Consider the following 18191-nt stretch of genomic DNA (forward strand, 5'->3'; position numbering starts at 1 on the left):
TCTTTTTAGGGTGTTTCACAATGTTTGTTATGTGGGAGAATATTTTATTTTATAAACTTATTATACTATCATTTTTTGTGCCAACTTTTAATTTTAATTGGTCCAATTTTTTCAACTCATTAAATTTCTTTACAATTTCCAAGTATGTTAAGTTAGCAATCTATGTGTTTTTGCATTACTGGTTCATTTTGATAAATAAAACAATCTTATTGGTTGTTGTAATGATTAGTGGATTGGGGTTTTAGTTGAGTTTATTTTTTAATAAAAAAGTAAAAGAATCTTTATTATACGTTAATAAACGTGCAAAAGTTCAAAAGTAACCAACAAAAAGAAACTGAGGGAGTAACTTTCACCTAACTCGTTACATAATTTACACTTCTTCAATTAATTTTAAGTACCGCATTTGACTTTATATAGTCAAACTTGTCAACTTTGATTGTATTTCGTAACTACATCACAAAAGGAGTTATAATTTGTTATGAAAAGTAATCAAATAGATACTAATATACTTCTTCCATTTCTATATAGTTGCAATACTTCCCTAAAATGGAAATTTCACAATAGTTGCAACACACCTAAAATGTAAACATTTCTCACCGAAAGTTACAATTTTACACCTAAGAAATAAGTTATGTGATTAAAATGATTTTTTTTTTAATAGGTAAGAAGAAGGGACCCTAACTGAACCAGCGCCTAACACAGGTTAACCAGTCCACCTCCGCATGTCATCGCTTGAGCCACTCCCAAGCATTTTGCAGTTGATGGGGCTCGAACTTGTGACCTCCAAGTCACAAGGTGAGTTCTCCACCAACTCCACCAACTTATGTTGGTTATGTGATTAAAATGATTGTGATCTCACTCAAGTACCACTTTTTAAATACCGTATAGATGAGTATGTTGCGGCTATAAAAAAATTAGAGAGAGTATTTGTTATAATTTGCATATTTTCAAAACAAGATCCCAAATGACTAACACGAAACCATGGGAAAATCACATGAAAGTTAGTACCAAATCTTTTTAATAAATCATTCAAATTACTAGTAAAGTATTACAACAATAAAAAACTAAATAGCAAAAAAATAACCCTAGATAGTATAATGGACAATTACTACACGAGTGGTACAGTACTTGTTAAATCAACATTAACAACAAACCCGTCAAAATCCATGCAAGGGAGTGGGACCCACAAACATAACTACGAAAAAAATAAACTTATTTCAAGTGGGCCCACACTACTTTTACAACACTTACCCAACCACAAGGGAATCTAATTCTTTCAAAATCTAACCCTATATTTGTAATTTCAACACTCCCCACTATTACTACTACTAGTACAAAGGATACAATCGTAATTGTACATCTTCATTTTCCTTTTCAAATTATTAAATAAAAATTAATATTATTATTACATTACATTACATTTTCTAAATTTTTATAAATAAAGACGTTAGCAATTATTCGGCGAAAAAGCAAGTTGAGATCTAGCAAGATCGTAGTGGACACGTATCCCTTGTTGTTGCACATTCCCTATAATCGACATAGACGACGTCGTTTCAGCGAATGCAAAGCAGTAAGTTCCCGATGAGTCTACCGGGATTAGGTAGTTTTTCGCCGGTAAATCGAGGGATTGGCCGCCGGCGAAGTGGAACGCCACCGTAGGGACTTTGACACTGCTCATTGATGAGAAATCGTAACACGTGTCGAAGAGGGCGACCCCTGTGGTTGACTTTAGGTGTGGGGTTAACCGAGTGAAGGCGTTTCGGAGGGAGTTGTAGGCTTGAGTTGGGAGGCGAGTTACGGCGGTTCCTGAGTCGACGATTACTCCGCCGGAACCTGACTCGTCCATTTCGAAGAGGGTGGGTGGGATGGAGATTTGTTGGCCGCCGACGCTGAATCCGGCGAGACCGACGTAGTAGAACGTGTTGAGCTTGTTGTTTTTTAAGAGGGGAGCGGTGACGTACCCGGCGGCGGGTTGGACTGAGTTGAACTCAAGCGACGACGATTTAGGCGAGTCACGGTCTACTAAACAGTATGAAAACGAACTCGCTTTTATTTGCGACGGTAACGATAAGGGCCCGCCGCCAAGCCCGAGAAGCCCGGCAGCACCGACGAAAAGCCCTTCATTATCATGCCCACAACCAATAGCAACTTTCGGAACACTACCGGAGGAACCAAACGACACCGTTTCGGTGACGAACTCCCCCACCGTGTAGGACCCATCCCCGTAGGAAACCTGGTAAAGACACGCGCTGTTACGGCACGCGCTGACTTCGAGGGTGGAGCATTCACGTGCGCTGCACGTGAGCGGGGAGTAGGTGGCGGAAGACGACGGAGTGTAGAGCGGGTCAGTCTGCTGGTAACAGTCGGAGCAAGGCTGACATTGGAGCCAGCTGACGTCACTTCCTGTGTCGATAACCATGTAGTACTCCTTCGAAGGGGACCCCACACCAACGCGTGAGAAGTACTCGCCGGAGCCTTGGCTGGTCCCGGAAGACACCGGCGCTTCTAAATCCTCCGCCGTGAGGATGGTGTCGTCGTTTACTTTCGGCATAAGGTCCGCCCGTGAGATTCCTCGGAGTTTTAGCTCCGCCTTGGAAATGAGCGATTTGACTCGGGCTGAGTCACGAGCAAGGCGGGACTCGGTCATGGCTTTGTAGTTAGTGTAGTGGTGCGCCGCGTGGAGGGAGATACGCGGGTGAACTTCAACAGAGAGTGAACCTGAACCAGAGACAGAGACATGGTTGCTGTGTTTGTGGTGGTGGTGGTGGTGCTGGGGTGGGAGTTGGTGGTTGTCGGCGGAGAAGAGGCTGAGAGTTGACTGAATAGAGGAGGAGATGTCGAGAGAGTTGTAAGTAAAAGGGGTGGAACTGGAAATGGAAATAGAAAGAGATGGGAAGATGAAGAAGAGAAAGAGAGAGAGTGTGAAGATAGTGTAGTGAAGAAGATGAAGAATTCTGGAAAATTTGGTATTTTCAGCCATTTTTGTTTCTTTCTTTTTTCTTTTTACAGAAAAGAAAGAAAAAGAGTGAGGAAGAGAGTAGTGAGTGAGGAAGATTATATTGAAGGAGGAGGGAGAAAGTCACGTCATAATTGTTGGGGAAGAATACAAAAAAGAGGGGAAGGTGGAGATGAATGCAAAGAAAGAAAGAAATGAAAAGAAAGAAAGAAACAATTTATTTATTTATTTATTTTGGAAAACTAAAATGCAAAGTAGGTCCCTTTTCAAAGTCTATCGGTTGGAAGAAATTATTGTAGTTTCTTTTCTTATCAAATCATAATAAATTAGTGTTTTTCTATAGTATTAAGGATTATTATTCCCGTCAAAAAAAAAAAAAAAGGATTATTATTATTAAAAAAATGGTGTAAATAAATTACACGCAACAATATAAATTATCGTATATAAACCTTCAGTTTTAATTAATATAGGTCAAGATGTTACAAATTGCTTGTTGGTTTAGTGGTGATTGAGGATGAACTTGGTAGGGAGGACCTGTGTTCGATACCCCACAAGTCCACAACAACAACTGGGAGGGGCCTGGAACACATCCACTCAAAACTCTCCCCGAATCCGGATTAACCCTAAGGGTGAACCGGGTAATACACCAAAAAAAATATAGGCCAAGATGTTATTGGGATTATTATTTTATATGGCGATAGAGTAATGAAATGTAGGAGACTTAATTAAAATTAACGTATTTAGAAGATGAAGTATTTGAAGACTTCAAATGTTAAATTGATTGATTTTTGTGTTATGGTCAATTTATTATACTTTATTTTGAGAAGGAAAATTTTAAATAAATTCGGACAATAAAATTATTGTTTTTAGATATTTCAAACGAAATAAGTTCAAAACGATCACTCCTAATTCTAATAAAATAAATATAAGTACTTTTATACAAAAAATGATGTCAATCAACATAAGTTAAATCAAACATAGTGTTAGTTTGGTTTTTTTCTTAGTTTAGTGTTAATAGTGGGGCCTTAGATGGGTAACATGGGTTACTATTTACGAGTACTAGCTTTCTTTTAATGGTTTGAATTCAATAGTTTTGCTACAATATTTTGATTTGATTTGCAAAAGCAATCCTCATATACCAATTAAAAGATAAAAAAAAACTCATTACGTTTCTGTTAGAATATGTCTTGAATTGATTAAGTCCTCTATAAATAACATAGCACGCGATCCCTTTGTAACGAGTGAGATGTTAGCAGATGCTTTAATTAGTTAAGTCCCTTTTGAAACCTACCGGATACGAAGTACGAAGTATATTATTGTGGGCTTTTATTTTGACCTTTTTATGCCCATTCCACATCTATTTAATTAGTTGCTAATTTTTGTGCCCGGGCGATGTTTCAGGTTACTACATTAATAACATTAATTTTTAGTTAGTTTTTTTTTTTACGAAATGTGGGAGATTTAATTGAAATTAACGGGTTTAAAAGATGAAGTATTTTGGAGAATTAAAATGCTAATCGGTTGGTTTTTGTGTTATGGTCTATCTATTAGTATAAAGTATAATTTGATTTGAGACAAAAGTTTAAATAAGTTCGGACGACAAAATTATTTTTTTAGATATTTTTATACACAAAATGAGTTCAAAACAATTGGTTCTAGTAAAACAAATATAAGTGCTTTCTTACAAAATAATTTCAATCACAATAAGTTGAATCAAACATTTAGTCTTAGTTTGGTTTTTCTCTTGGTCTAGTGCTAAAAGTGGGCCCTTGGTTGGGTAACATCTAACATGCTTTCTTTTTAATGGTTTGAATTCAATAGTTTTGACACAATATTTTGAGTTGATATGCAAAAGCAATCTTCATACACCAATTAAAAGATGGGGAAATTCATCATATTTTTGTTAGAATATGCCTTTAATTGACTATGTCATCTTCGAACAATATAGCACGAGTCCCTTTCAAAAAAGAGTGAGATGTTAGAAAATGCTTTAGTTAGTTAAGTCTCTTTCAAAACTTACAGATATGAGGTTGTGGTCGTTTATTTGAGCCTATTTTTCATGCTTATTTTCACATTATTTAAATGGTAGAAAGGTTTTACCCTATTAATGTTGTTTTATGACAATATAACTAATACTTCGTATGAAAGTAGGGTTTATTTCTTTTAGTTTCCCCGTGTTCGGAGGGCAAATAATACATTGACACATCTTGTAGCGAGATGGAATGCTAGTGGCTTTGAATTTCTTTGGTTAGACAACTTCCCGCAAAGTTCCACAACTTTGGGCGGGTCTTGATACTTTAGTCATATTACCGCCCGACGTTTAATAATAACAAAAATATCTCCTGGCCATAACCTAGCAGCATTAAATAATATGTCTTCATCTAGACCAATAAAGTTTTCCCCTTCTCTACTTTTAGACCTAGCTAACTCATTATTAGCAAACTACGCCAAATTTCATGTTCTTTGTATTGTTTATAGATTACTCCGTATTATTTATTGTATCTGTTTTAACATGTTCAGGCTGGGTGTGAGTCACTTTCGGACATGCCATTTTCAGGTGAGTCTCACCTGATACTTGTTGGATGACTCGGGTCATCCCAACCAAACTCCGTATTAGTATTTACTAATACGAATACTAATACGATATGATCAACTTAAACCCGACTCCTAATCTATTTTGGTGTAGCCCCCGGTTCACCTTTAAGGCTAATCCGGATTCGGGGCGAGTTTTGGGTGGATATGTTCCAGTCCCATCCCAATTTTATTACGGGGGATCGAACACGAGTTCTCCCTACCAAGTTCAGCCTCAATCATCACTGAACCAACAAACAATTGGTTAAACCCGACTCTTAATTTGAGTCATCCAATTGTTAACACGAATCAAATAATTTGAGTCGGACCAGTATTTCCAAGTCCATTATGTTATACCAATGTTATAATGTGGTCAGTTTTTTCCCTTTACAAATGCCAAATTTGTTTTGGGCCATTGGCCCATTGGTCTCATACTCTCATCAAATAGTCCAATACTAGTTGGTATTATTCGTATTAACTAGGGTCAATGGGTCGGGTTATCTTAGAATCGGGTCGAATATTTTGTCGCGGTGAAGAAAATATGTGCAAAGATGTGTAAATTGTAGAACCTTAGGTTTAAGCAGGGTTTTTGACGGCCAAACGCCGGTCTTCTTCTTCTTCATTCTTTCTCCATCCTTCGATTTTCTCATTTCAATTACAGCATACATTATTAATTTTTCCTCCTTTTAATTCTGGGTTTAAATTTTATGCACAACTTCTGTTTGATCTTACGAAAAAAACAAAAAAAATGTGGAGAAAGGCCTCAAAATTGGAGATTTTGAGGAAGATCAAAAGCTCAGGTGAGCTAAAACCTTACTCAAATGTCACGAGATGGAATGAATCATCACGAGATTGTACCAAAAGCAAGCAATTTTTAGGGCAAAACAGTGTTAATCCCAGGTTTCAATTGATCGGTATTGGGCGAAAAGGGGATAAATTGTGTAGAAAGAGTGAAACTGGTGGTTCTAATTCCATGTTCTCAGCAAACCCTTTTGGTATTTCTGGGTTCTACACCCAACCCATGTGTTGTTCTTACGCAACCGCGGCGGCGGAAGAGACCGTGACAGCTTCGTCTGAAGAAGACGACGAAGTCCGCGAATTGGTGGAAGAAATTAAAAAACCACAGGGAGTGAAGCTGCCGCCGCCGCCGCAGCCGACACCGCAAAAGGCGGCGAGTAATGTGATTGCCGGAATGAGCGCAGGGAGATACAAGGCACTTAGAAAACGGCAAGTGAAGGGGGAGACTGAAGCTTGGATAGAGGCTGCGAGAGAGTATCAGGAGTTGTTATCTGATATGTGTGAACAGAAGCTTGCCCCTAATTTGCCATACATGAAGTCTTTGTTTCTGGGTTGGTTTGAGCCTTTTAGGGATGCAATTAAGAAAGAGCAGGAAATGTCAAAGGTGGGGAAGAACAGGCCGATTTATGGTCCTTGTCTCGATGAATTGCCGGCGGATATGATGGCGGTTATCACTATGCATAAGTTGACTGCTCTGTTGATGAATGGTACTACTACTGTGATCCAAGCTGCGTCCCAAGTTGGTGAAGCTATTGAACAAGAGGTATACTTTTTAAATCATAATCCTGTTACATTTTTCGACTGCTTCTGAAGAATGCAAGTTTGTTTATTTCATAGCATGAGCATCACATTGTGTTTGGAATTAGTTTAATGTGGAAATCAATTGAAAACTTAAATGAAGGATAGGAAATTAGTACTTTTCAATTGTTTGGATGAACAATGTGGAAAACCAGTGAACAGGAGGTAATGATCAGCTCACATCTATTGGTGTTTTTAATGAATCATAATCCTGTTACATTTTTCAAATGATTCTGAAGAATGCAAGTTTGTTTATTTCATAGCATGAGCATCACACTGTGTTTGGGATTAGTTTAATGTGGAAATCATTTGAAACCTATAACTAAAGAAAGGAGAACAGTGGAGATTAGTACTTTTCAATTGTTTGGATGAACAATGTGGAAAACCATTGAACATGAGGTAATGATCAGCTTACATCTATTGGTGTACTTATTAAATCATAATCCTGTTATATTTTTTCGAATGCTTTTGAAGAATGCAAGTTTATTTATTTCATAGCATGAGCATCACACTGTGTTTTTGGGATTAGTTTAATGTGGAAATCAATTGAAACCTTAAATGAAGGATAACTAAAGAAAAGCAATCAGTGGAAATTAGTACTTTTCAATTTTTTGGATGAACAATGTGGAAAACCATTGAAACCTTAAAGAAAAGCAATCAGTGGAAATTAGCACCTTTCAATTGTTTGGATGAACAATGTGGAAAACTATTGAAGTGTAAGTTATGTGGAAAACATTATCAGATGTGCAATAGTAAGCCTGCTGCCTATTGGTTGTCTTGAAACGCGATGATGGCAGCCGTGGTATCTGCGAGGTAGAGTGACTTAGCATAAGAGCAATGTTTACTAAAGAGAGAAAAATGTCAAATTGTATTTTGAACATGTGGTTATATTTTTTGTTGACTAGCATAAGTAGGTTTCTGTAAATTGCCTTATGCAATTTGCTGGTCTAAAGGATGGTTGCAGCCTGATATCACGGTCCCTTTATAGTGTATGTTGCCACTTCTATAAGTGGTCTATTATTGTGAAGGTTCTTCTATATTATCTGTCAAAACTGAGTTGTCGGGTCTTACAGTTAGCTTATAGGGGTCGTATAGTGACCTTTTGCATACTTGCACTCTTCCATTTGGTGAATTTTAAGCAAAACTACTCGCAGTTTTTTTCATGTATTATGTATATAAGCCAATCCACATTTTCTTTCCTTAAGCTAGTAGCTGCAGGTATAGCTCTTATAGATATGTGTTTTCATAAAAGTACTTTTTCAGGTTATATATGTGGTCTCCTTGTGTGAGAGTATGTGACATAACTAGATCTGGCTAACTCAAATTTTATGTCTGAGTATCAGGCTAAAATTCGAAGATTCTTGGAAAAATCAAAGAAAAAACCTGCAACTAAGAACATGGATGAGGATGATGCAGCAAAAGTACAACAGAGGCTTGCGAAGAAGGTGACTTCTTTGATGAAGAAGCAAAAAGTTCAGCAGGTTCGAGAAATAGTGAGGGGGCAAGATGATGCAAAACCTTGGGGCCAGGACAACCAAGTAAAGGTATGTAGTTCCTCCTACAGACTATTTGATGAGGTTGAAGTGTTGACTTTAATCATGACTACCTTTTCTATTGATTTTGCCGCATATTTGTGCATTATTGTTTCAGGTTGGCTGCAAATTAATTCAACTACTGATGGAAACTGCATATATACAACCTCCAGTAAATCAATTAGCAGATGGTCCACCGGACATTCGCCCTGCATTTATCCACACTCAACAAACTATTTGTAAAGATGCACAGTAAGATTTAGTTTTAAAGATTTTCTAACATGTTATGCCCCTCCAATCTCATTCAGTAACAATTTATATTTTGAGTTCTATGTTATTAAAAAACTTAAAACATATTTTTGTTTTGGTTTCGTATTTTTTCGAAACTAATATCAAAACATTTATTTTTTTGAATGCAAAACAACTTCTTTGCCGATTTAATACTCCGTATTTTTTTAAAAAAAGTAAAGAGAATGGCAGATTCACTTAATTCAAAAGTTAAAAAAAAGCTTTCACAAACAATTAAAAGCACATAATCTGAAAATAAGGGTATACAAAAGCAGAGGGCTCCATTTCCAACATCATTTCCTTCATTATTCTCTTTCATCAAATCAATAACTCCATAGATCCATGTCAAATCTTATTGCAAACCCCCAAAGGCACCTCAAATTGTATTCGAAGTATAATCTTTATAATACCATGATCCCAATATTTGGTTTTCACATGAAACTACAACCACATATTAGATCGAAAATGAAAAGGATGAAAGAATTATTACAAATATGTTTTTTTTTAGATTATTTGGATTATCTTCATATTAAATAAGGACCAGGTCGGAAGTTCGAAATAAAGAGTTATTTGGGTATATGACACTCAAACTGAAAATTCGAAATATTTATTTATTTTTAGATAATTTCGAATATCTTCATATAAAAAATGGGAACACTATGAAACTGTAGTAATGCCAAATGGAGCCTAAGTTATTGTTTTGGTTTTTTATTGAACAGAAAAGGAATCCGCAGGAGATATGGAGTAATACAATGTGATCCTTTGGTCCGCAAGGGTTTGGAAAAATCTGTGAGTATATTCTTGTTCCCAAGTGTTGGCTTTGCCACTCTGCCTTGTTGGTATATGACAGGCTGAACTTGTACCTTGTTTATATTGTCGTACTTAAAAATAACTGTACTTTTTTACTGTTCAATCAGGCTAGGCACATGGTGATTCCTTATATGCCAATGTTGGTTCCTCCGTTGAACTGGACTGGGTATGCGTTTTTTAGAATTGTGGTGTACATTATTTGATTAGCAACCCCTTCTTATTTATTTTTCCATTCTCTCAATCCTGTACCTGTTTTGAGCTTTCCTGCATTCCTTCGCTGATAATGGCATCTGCTAATTAAGCCAGGAGGTCCATTTTTTCATGTGCAAGAATAGGGATTTTTTATTGTAGATAGCTAAATTGTTTCCTGAGGAAAGGAAATGGATATCATGCAGGATTTTGATTAATTTCAGATTAATGCATCCTTGATTTGTCTTCTTGGAACATACATATTGGTCCGCCTTTTGAACCTTTGTGCTAATTTAGGTACGACAAAGGAGCATACTTGTTTCTTCCATCTTATATTATGCGAACTCATGGGGTTAAACAGCAAAGAGAAGCGATTAAAAGGGTTGCAAAGAACAATTTAAATACCGTTTATGAGGTTTGAATATTTAATATTTGTTGCTTTATTTTTTTCAAGGAATGTTCTTTCTTGTTTATTCCAACTTTGTTATCTTTTTTGCGTCTATAAAGTAACTATAGTTTATGTGACTGTGGTTCAGGCTCTTGATACACTTGGTAGCACTAAATGGAGGGTAAATACAAAGGTGCTTAGTGTCATAGACAGAATATGGGCAAGCGGTGGGTGCATTGCCGACTTAGTTGACCGCGAAGATGTACGTTTATCCGGCAAAAAGTTTTCTTTTAAAGTTTTAAGGAAGGTGGTTTGCTTTTATTATTGCTTATGTTTGTCATGTTGCAGATTCCAATACCAGAAGAACCAGATACAGATGATCCAGCGGAAATTAAGAAATGGAGGTGGACAGTTAGAGGTATCAAGAAAGAAAATGCAGAAAGGCACTCTCAACGGTGTGATACAGAACTCAAGTTAGCTGTGAGGCACTTTCTTTGGATATGATTTTGTGACATGCTGAATATTAGCATGGGTAGTTACTTGATTATTCATGCCTTTTTTTTTTTTTTTGTGTGGTGGAAATAGGTGGCCAGAAAGATGAAGGATGAGAAGTGGTTTTACTATCCACACAATCTGGATTTCCGAGGCCGTGCATACCCCATGCACCCTCATTTGAATCATCTTGGTAATGATGTATGTCGGGGAATCTTAGAGTTTGCAGAGGGACGCCCACTTCGAGAGTCCGGACTTTGCTGGCTCAAAATTCATCTGGCAAATTTATATGCTGGTGGTGTTGATAAATTGTCCCATGAGAGTCGCATAGCATTTACGGAGAGTCGTCTAGATGATATTTTCGATTCAGCGGATAGGCCTTTGGAAGGTAGACGCTGGTGGTTGACTGCCGAAGATCCTTTCCAGTGCCTGGCAGCATGTATAAATCTTACTGAGGCATTAAGAAGCTCATCCCCAGAAGACTATCTGTCACATATTCCCGTCCATCAGGTACTTCATGTTATATAATATCAAGATTTTGCTTTAATCTTTTTAGGTTAAAACATATTGAGAACTTGACATCCTTTTTCCGGTATTTTGTTTTTTCTCTTTTGCAAGGATGGTTCATGTAATGGTTTACAACATTATGCTGCCATCGGAAGAGACAAGGTAACGTGCCTCCTGTTACCCTGTCTTCATATTTTGTTTTATGGATGCTTTCGCACAGAACATAGATGAACTTTATGCTAGGTTATGAGAAAAAAAATCAGGAGATTGTTTATCTTTGTTTAGCTGGTCAGGTGCACACAAGACCATCTTTCTTGATATAATTAGGGGTGCTAATCGAGTGAGTTGATCACGAGTTAAGGGTTGCTCAACTGGTGCTCGTTAATTTAAATTGTTGCTCGACTCGTGACTTAAGCCTAAGCTCCTCTCGTGCTCGCTAATTTAAATTGCTGTTCAACTCAAAACTCAACTTAAAGCTCGTTTAAATTTGGTTTTATTAATTAAAACCCAATGACAGCCCAAAATACGTAAAACTATTGCTCTATTGTAGAGTTCAAGCCCATTTTTAATTTAAACCCCAAAAGAGGGTGAGTATTTAAACTAACTCAAGCCTTAAATGTGCTTAAGTTATTTATGGATGACAGTCTTGAGTTCTTGACTATGTATGTGTTTTGTTTTATAGCCTCCCTCCTTTGTATACTCTCTCTCTTTTTGTCCGATATTGGACTTGAAGTTTACACTTCCTCCCACTTCATCCCTGCTCTCTAGCTGTCGGTGAACTATCTCTTCAACTCCGTCAAAGTTAACTCACGATCGTCTCTCTATCTTGGACAAACTATTGAAGTTACCATACACCTTGTACCACTATAATATGTGGCAAAAGTTTCATTCCCAAGCCATGTCCCAGAAAGCGAAAATCTCCCTCCAAGAACCTTCACTATTTTTTCATACACAATTAATTGAAGAAATTAAAAACCCAATATAAGCTGAGGGTCTTCTATTGTACCGGCGATTCAATTCTGAGATGCTCCTTATCTTCTTCCTTATTACCCTGATTATAATAGCTAGGGGACGAATAAAGGATTGTTGAAAATGTGATTTTGAAGGGATAATCTTGTTTTTCTTTGTTCATTAGTAAATCATTATTGGTGAGTTTGTCAAACAATGCAAAATATATCTAGTCATCCAGTAGATTAGTGAGTAAGAGTAACTTGCTTGTGCTTCTAGAACAAGATTTCTTTTCTTTGATATTTTCTTTTCTTTTCATTGTAGGGTATTCTTTTATTTCTTGTTAGGATTAATCTACTCTTAAGTATTAAGTTTCAATTTGGTATTTGTAAAGTTTCTAGGACATTGAAAAGAATAATTAATACTTCCTCCGTTCTTTTTTAAATGACACAATTATTTAGGCAAGTTTGCCAATGCACGATTTCAAACATTAATATCTCTAATTGTGGATCGGAAAAAATTATAAAAGGTTGATATTTAAATAATATTTACTGATACAAATCTAATAAGACCCCACACGACTATGTTTTTTCTTATGTATAAAGCACAAAAGGAAGTCAAAGATGTTTGTGTAAATAGTGTCTAAAACTCCATTGTGTCATATAAATAAGAACAAAGGAAGTATTTTTTTGTTGACTTGCTCACAAGCTTGCTCAGCTCGTGCCTGCTAAGCTTTTGAGTCGAGTATCAGTAGAGCCAACTTGAATCAAGTTTTGACCAAGCGTTGTCCGAGCCGGGCTCGAGTTTCTCTACTCGATTAGCACCCCTTGCTATGATGTGTTGATGATATGCAATTAGACATTTAATGTTACTTCTCTAATTTTCTTTTGAGTGTTCAAACAGCAAAGTTATAACTGTTTAGTAAAATTACATTTAGGTCTGAGAGCTCTGAAAAAGTAGCAGGCAGAATCATGGTGGAATAATTCAAGTGTGAATTAATTGTTATGTTTTTATTAGTAAGGTAAGTTAGTAAAAAGAAAAATAAACTAGGGAAGAACAAAAAGACGACGAATGGGCCTTGTGGCATACACTTTCATCATCTAAATCATATGGGGCCTGTCTCCACTCTTCAGTCGCTACCAATTATTGGGTAGTTAACTTAGTGGGGTAGGCAATTATCTTTAAACAATTTGACATCCAGGAACTGCAATGCCTGCGAACCTAGTGTATTTTTCTACTTAATGATGATCATTATTTGTTCAGATTGGAGCAGAGGCCGTGAATCTTGTTGCAGGGGATAAACCAGCTGATGTTTACTCTGGCATTGCTGCCCGGTAAGCAAAACTCCTGACAAACGAATGCATTTTTATTTTTAAAAAAAGAAAAATGGAAAGTTTTGTGGACTGGCCTTTCATAAGAGTGAAAAAAAATCTTAGTCAAATGAATGTGTGTTACGAGACATCATGAGGTGCTATCCAGAGATGTTGTAAGTGCAACTATGCTGAACTAAAAACTAGTTGCGAGTTGTGACTTCTACCGTGCTTCAAAATCAATTGTTATTTTCTCTGTTGTGGCTGACAGATCATTTTTTCAAGTTCATTAAACATTTAGTGGACTTTTTACAAGTATTTGGGTTGAGGGTTTGTGCTTCATATTTGGCATAATGCGTCTTAGGTTCTTGTTCGTTTTTTAGATGTTAAAACTTAAAAGGAAATAATTGATTTATCTGATTTCACTGTATTACAAGCTTGATTAATCCTTATAGTCGTGTGAACTTCTGTAAAGATGTCACATCTTTTCTCATCATTGCCACCCAATTGCTTCCATGCAGGGTTTCTGAAATTATGCGTAGCGATGCTGAGAAAGATCCTTCAACTGAACCTAATGCACTCCACGCAAAGCTTCTGTTGAATCAGGTATCTCGTTCTTCTACTTCTTACTCCGGTAAAGGGCTTTTTGAGCAAAGGAGTCAGTTAGACTATTGTGAAACTTTGTTTTTTCCATTAGATATTTAAATCTTTGGTTTGATTATGACAATTATAGACAATATATGTTTGATGTTTTATGGTAGATATATTTTTTATAGTTGAGCTGATTATTTGTGTTCTGCTCTTTCTTTTAATTTCATAGCTTCCTGTCAATTTTGTTTTCCATAGCTGATAGCCTGGGAATAACACTTGGCTGAAATTGATGCTAAAATCTAGGTGGATAGGAAGCTGGTCAAGCAGACTGTAATGACTTCGGTGTATGGTGTCACTTACATTGGCGCTCGAGATCAAATTAAGAAGAGACTGAAAGAACGTGAAATCATTATAGATGAAAATGAGATGTTTTCTGCAGCGTGCTATGCTGCCAAAGTAAGTCTTGGCAGCATGTTTGTTTCATATTTCTTGTGTTTTAAGTTTCGTCAACGGATGGCAACATGTCATCTATAACTAATTTGCAGGAACATTGTGTCTTTTGTTCATTACTTTGACCTCTTTATGGGGATGTTATGCCTCTGTGGTACCTAGTGTGTTCATCCAATTATCTAGAAGTACCTAGAAGGTTTTCTACGCCTTTATGTCGTTCTTATCTTCCTCTGAACTTAGGAAGGACTTAGGGATGGTTGAGACGTTTTAATTCTTTCAACACTTCAAGAATTATGTTGCCTGTAAAATTCCTCCATGCTCAAGAATTTGAATTTCGTTCTGGGTCTTGTAGATATTGTTTGAATTCAGCCACTTTTTTTTGTTTTTTTTTGTTCAACCTTTTGCAAGATAATATAAGTATCAAAAAATGAGGAAGCCAAGTATTGTACGACAGTTATCATAACCGAGGAAGCTGAGATAGAGTATGTCAAGTCATAAGTGAGTAAATAGTTAAGAGTTGTATAAAACACTGATAGACAATTTTTACACCGGTCTTTACATTTTGTCGAGATTTATTCTAGTATGGTTTACCATCTAAAGTCTGCACATACACTTTGTTCAGTTTATAGTAGTATAACTATGTTTGAATTGTTATTTGCTATTATGTGATACTTTCAGCGAACCACCAAAATGGTGTTTGTAAGTAATTTTCTTATTCTTTTACACATTTTTTCCATGTTGTTTTGCTTTGGTTATTTTGCATGAGCAGATCACCATGACTGCACTTGAAGAAATGTTTGAAGCAGCACGTCGCATAATGGGTTGGCTCGGTGACTGCGCAAAGGTTTGTGATCTTTGACCTACCTGTCCGCTACAATTTCATGTATGCAAGTTAATGTAATTTTGAGCGTCAAGTTTGATTCTGCTGATTTCCTGACTAACAAAAATATTTCCTTTTCAATAGTTAATGTGTAGAATGTGAAGTCACTGTAATATGTAGTGTTTGGCATGCAGTAGGTAGTTTAAAATTCTTTACTCGCAGTTCGTCTAAATTTGTCTGTAAAACAGATCATAGCATCCGAAAACCAGCCCGTGCGATGGACAACACCTCTTGGACTCCCTGTTGTTCAACCTTATCGCAATTATGGAAGACGCCTTGTAACATTCTAAGCTCATAGACTTTTGGCTTGTACTTTTTCTGAAGGTTTTTCTTCTCTTCCCCTAACAAGCAGTTGATATAATTGCAGATCAAGACTTCTCTTCAGGTTTTAACCCTTCGTTGTGATACAGATAAGGTAAACCTTACCCACTTTATAGAAGCAAACTTAGGCCAAATTCTTTTGAGCTGAACTGAACTGAACTGAATTATAGTAAATGATAAATTGATAAATCATAAATCATAAATAATAAACAACATTTCCTCTAAATTTTGTTACAAGGCTGAGATTTTATTTTGTGTATGTGGCAGATCATGGTTAAGCGCCAGAGAACAGCATTTCCTCCAAATTTTGTCCACTCTCTTGATGGTTCCCACATGATGATGACTGCCGTTGCCTGCAAACAAGCTGGCATGTACTTTGCAGGTCTGTTTTGTATGCTCAACTTGGATCATCCTATCTCCAGGGGATTGTTGCTTATCTCATTCTAACTATTTGGTCCGCTCACTTGACTTCTATAGGTGTTCATGATTCATATTGGACACATGCATGTGATGTTGACGAAATGAACCGGATATTAAGGGTGAAGTTTGTTGAGCTCTATGAACAACCAATACTTGAGAATGTAAGTATTTTTATATGATGAGTACTCTTTTGGTCCATGAAGTTTTGTTTATCCACTAAAACCTTTTGTTTCTTTTTCTCCGTTTATTTTGGGTCTGTTTGAGCTGGAAAAGTCTCTTTTTTGGAGACTCAACTTTTTCCTTGCCTTAGTACTGTACTAAATATAAACTCTACACAATTAGGGTTCAACACACATGAACCCCTTGAAATTGAGCTTAGGCCGAGCTTTAGGCTCTATTTTGCTCACCTTATTTCACTTATTTCAGGAAAAATAAGTTTAGGAAAAATAAGGGTTGACCAAGTACAATTTATAACTAAAGTTTTGATAAGTTCAGGAAAAATAAGTGAAAATCAGGTGAATAGAACGCACCTTTGGTTCATTGCAGCTTACTGTAGTTTATTTGCATTCGTGACATATCTCTAACTTACACGGGATATACATGTGCAGTTGTTGGAAAGCTTTCAAGAATCATTCCCGACATTACAATTTCCTCCTCTCCCTGAACGTGGAGATTTTGACTTACGAGATGTTCTGCAGTCTACCTATTTCTTCAATTAGTTTGACTGCATTATTAGTATATAGCCTTCACTTAATCATACACAAAAGAAGAAGATGATCCAATAAGATAATTTCTCGGTATCCATGGTTCATTAGCATGTGAGAAAAGCATTGGATTCCTACCCCTCCCGAAAGTGGAGATGGCAAACAGGAAAAATTTCTGTGTGGACCATCTGCCTGCACATTTTATGATGATGCAAATACATAGCCATTTGCCTGCACATTGGATCAGAGTTCCCTCCGTGTTTTATTGGTTGGGATACCTGCCTTTATGAACTTGAACCCTCGAAGAAGAAGAGAAATAGAGAGAAATTTGTGAACTTGAACCCTCGAAGAAAAAGAAGAGAAATAGAGAGAAATTTATGAACTTGAATCCTCGAAGAATTGAAATAGAGAGAGAAGTTTGTGAAGGAAACAGGATCGAATCCTCTATGGCAGTTGCAGTAAGCAGATTCTACAGCAGCTGTACATGATGGTGATGCAGAAGCAGCAACAAGATGGTGAGGGGGCATTTTTGTAATTGATTAGTGATTACTTATTTTTCGGACAGTAAAAACAGAACAAAGTGCGAGCATATCCATTGATATGGAGTGTTATCTGCATAGATTCATATACGCGTTACTGTTATTAATGTATACGTGTGTTCTTTTCTCTTCTTTGAGCACTTATGAATTGTGTAGAATGAAGTTGTAGGAACACATTTTTTGACACAGAAGTGTCCTGTTATAAGAATGTGAAGTTTGTCTTGTCTGAACTTTCATTGATTTATAGCAAATCCTGTGTTATTACATTGTATAGTGCAAGGATGAATATGAACATTGTATGAAGTATACTGTAATAAAGAATGTGAAGGTTGTCTGAACTTTCATTGATTTGTTGCAAATCCTGTGTTATATTACTTTGTTTTGTGTAAGGATGAATTCATTGGACAATGTGCTTTGTACTTTCTCTGTTTTTCACTTGCAATTTGATACTCCCTCCGTTTCTTTTTGTTTGTTACGTATTCCTTTTAGGGTGTTTCACAATGTTTATTACATGGGAGAATATTTCATTTTATAAACTTATTATATTGTCATTTTTTGTGCCAACTTTTAATTTTAATTGGTCCAATTTTTTCAATTCATTAAATTTCTTTATAATTTCCCAAGTATGTTAAGTTAACAATTTGTGTGCTTTGGTTCATTTTGATAAATAAAACAATCTTATTGGTTGTTGTAATGATT

General features: G+C 36.4%; 2 protein-coding genes across 2 annotated transcripts; one reads left to right on the top strand and one right to left on the bottom strand.

The window, feature by feature from the left end:
• Positions 1 to 1117: 1117 nt before the first annotated feature.
• LOC110783811 (protein ASPARTIC PROTEASE IN GUARD CELL 1) lies at positions 1118 to 3147 on the bottom strand. Its single transcript, XM_021988201.2, has one exon. The coding sequence runs from the start codon at positions 2978 to 2980 to the stop codon at positions 1448 to 1450; it is 1533 nt and encodes a 510-aa protein (XP_021843893.2). The 5' UTR covers positions 2981 to 3147; the 3' UTR covers positions 1118 to 1447.
• A 2958-nt stretch (positions 3148 to 6105) lies between these two features.
• LOC110783805 (DNA-directed RNA polymerase 1B, mitochondrial-like) lies at positions 6106 to 17722 on the top strand. The gene is made up of 19 exons (XM_021988189.2): positions 6106 to 7088; positions 8467 to 8667; positions 8774 to 8907; positions 9663 to 9732; positions 9861 to 9919; positions 10240 to 10357; positions 10479 to 10592; positions 10679 to 10810; positions 10916 to 11332; positions 11441 to 11491; positions 13541 to 13611; positions 14109 to 14193; positions 14482 to 14634; positions 15398 to 15472; positions 15697 to 15786; positions 15876 to 15923; positions 16097 to 16211; positions 16307 to 16410; positions 16858 to 17722. The coding sequence occupies exons 1-19, from the start codon at positions 6276 to 6278 to the stop codon at positions 16966 to 16968; spliced, it is 2961 nt and encodes a 986-aa protein (XP_021843881.2). The 5' UTR covers positions 6106 to 6275; the 3' UTR covers positions 16969 to 17722.
• Positions 17723 to 18191: the final 469 nt, after the last annotated feature.

The sequence above is a fragment of the Spinacia oleracea genome, chromosome 5, assembly GCF_020520425.1.
Source record: "Spinacia oleracea cultivar Varoflay chromosome 5, BTI_SOV_V1, whole genome shotgun sequence".
Lineage (NCBI taxonomy): Eukaryota > Viridiplantae > Streptophyta > Magnoliopsida > Caryophyllales > Amaranthaceae > Spinacia > Spinacia oleracea.

Excerpts from the sequence above, each read along its gene's own strand:
- LOC110783811 (XM_021988201.2), bottom strand. The coding sequence starts at position 2,980 with ATGGCTGAAAATACCAAATTTTCCAGAATTCTTCATCTTCTTCACTAC.
- LOC110783805 (XM_021988189.2), top strand. The coding sequence starts at position 6,276 with ATGTGGAGAAAGGCCTCAAAATTGGAGATTTTGAGGAAGATCAAAAGC. Across the intron at positions 7,089-8,466 it reads GTGAAGCTATTGAACAAGAG|GCTAAAATTCGAAGATTCTT; the intron begins GTATACTTTTTA and ends TCTGAGTATCAG. Across the intron at positions 9,733-9,860 it reads GCAAGGGTTTGGAAAAATCT|GCTAGGCACATGGTGATTCC; the intron begins GTGAGTATATTC and ends CTGTTCAATCAG.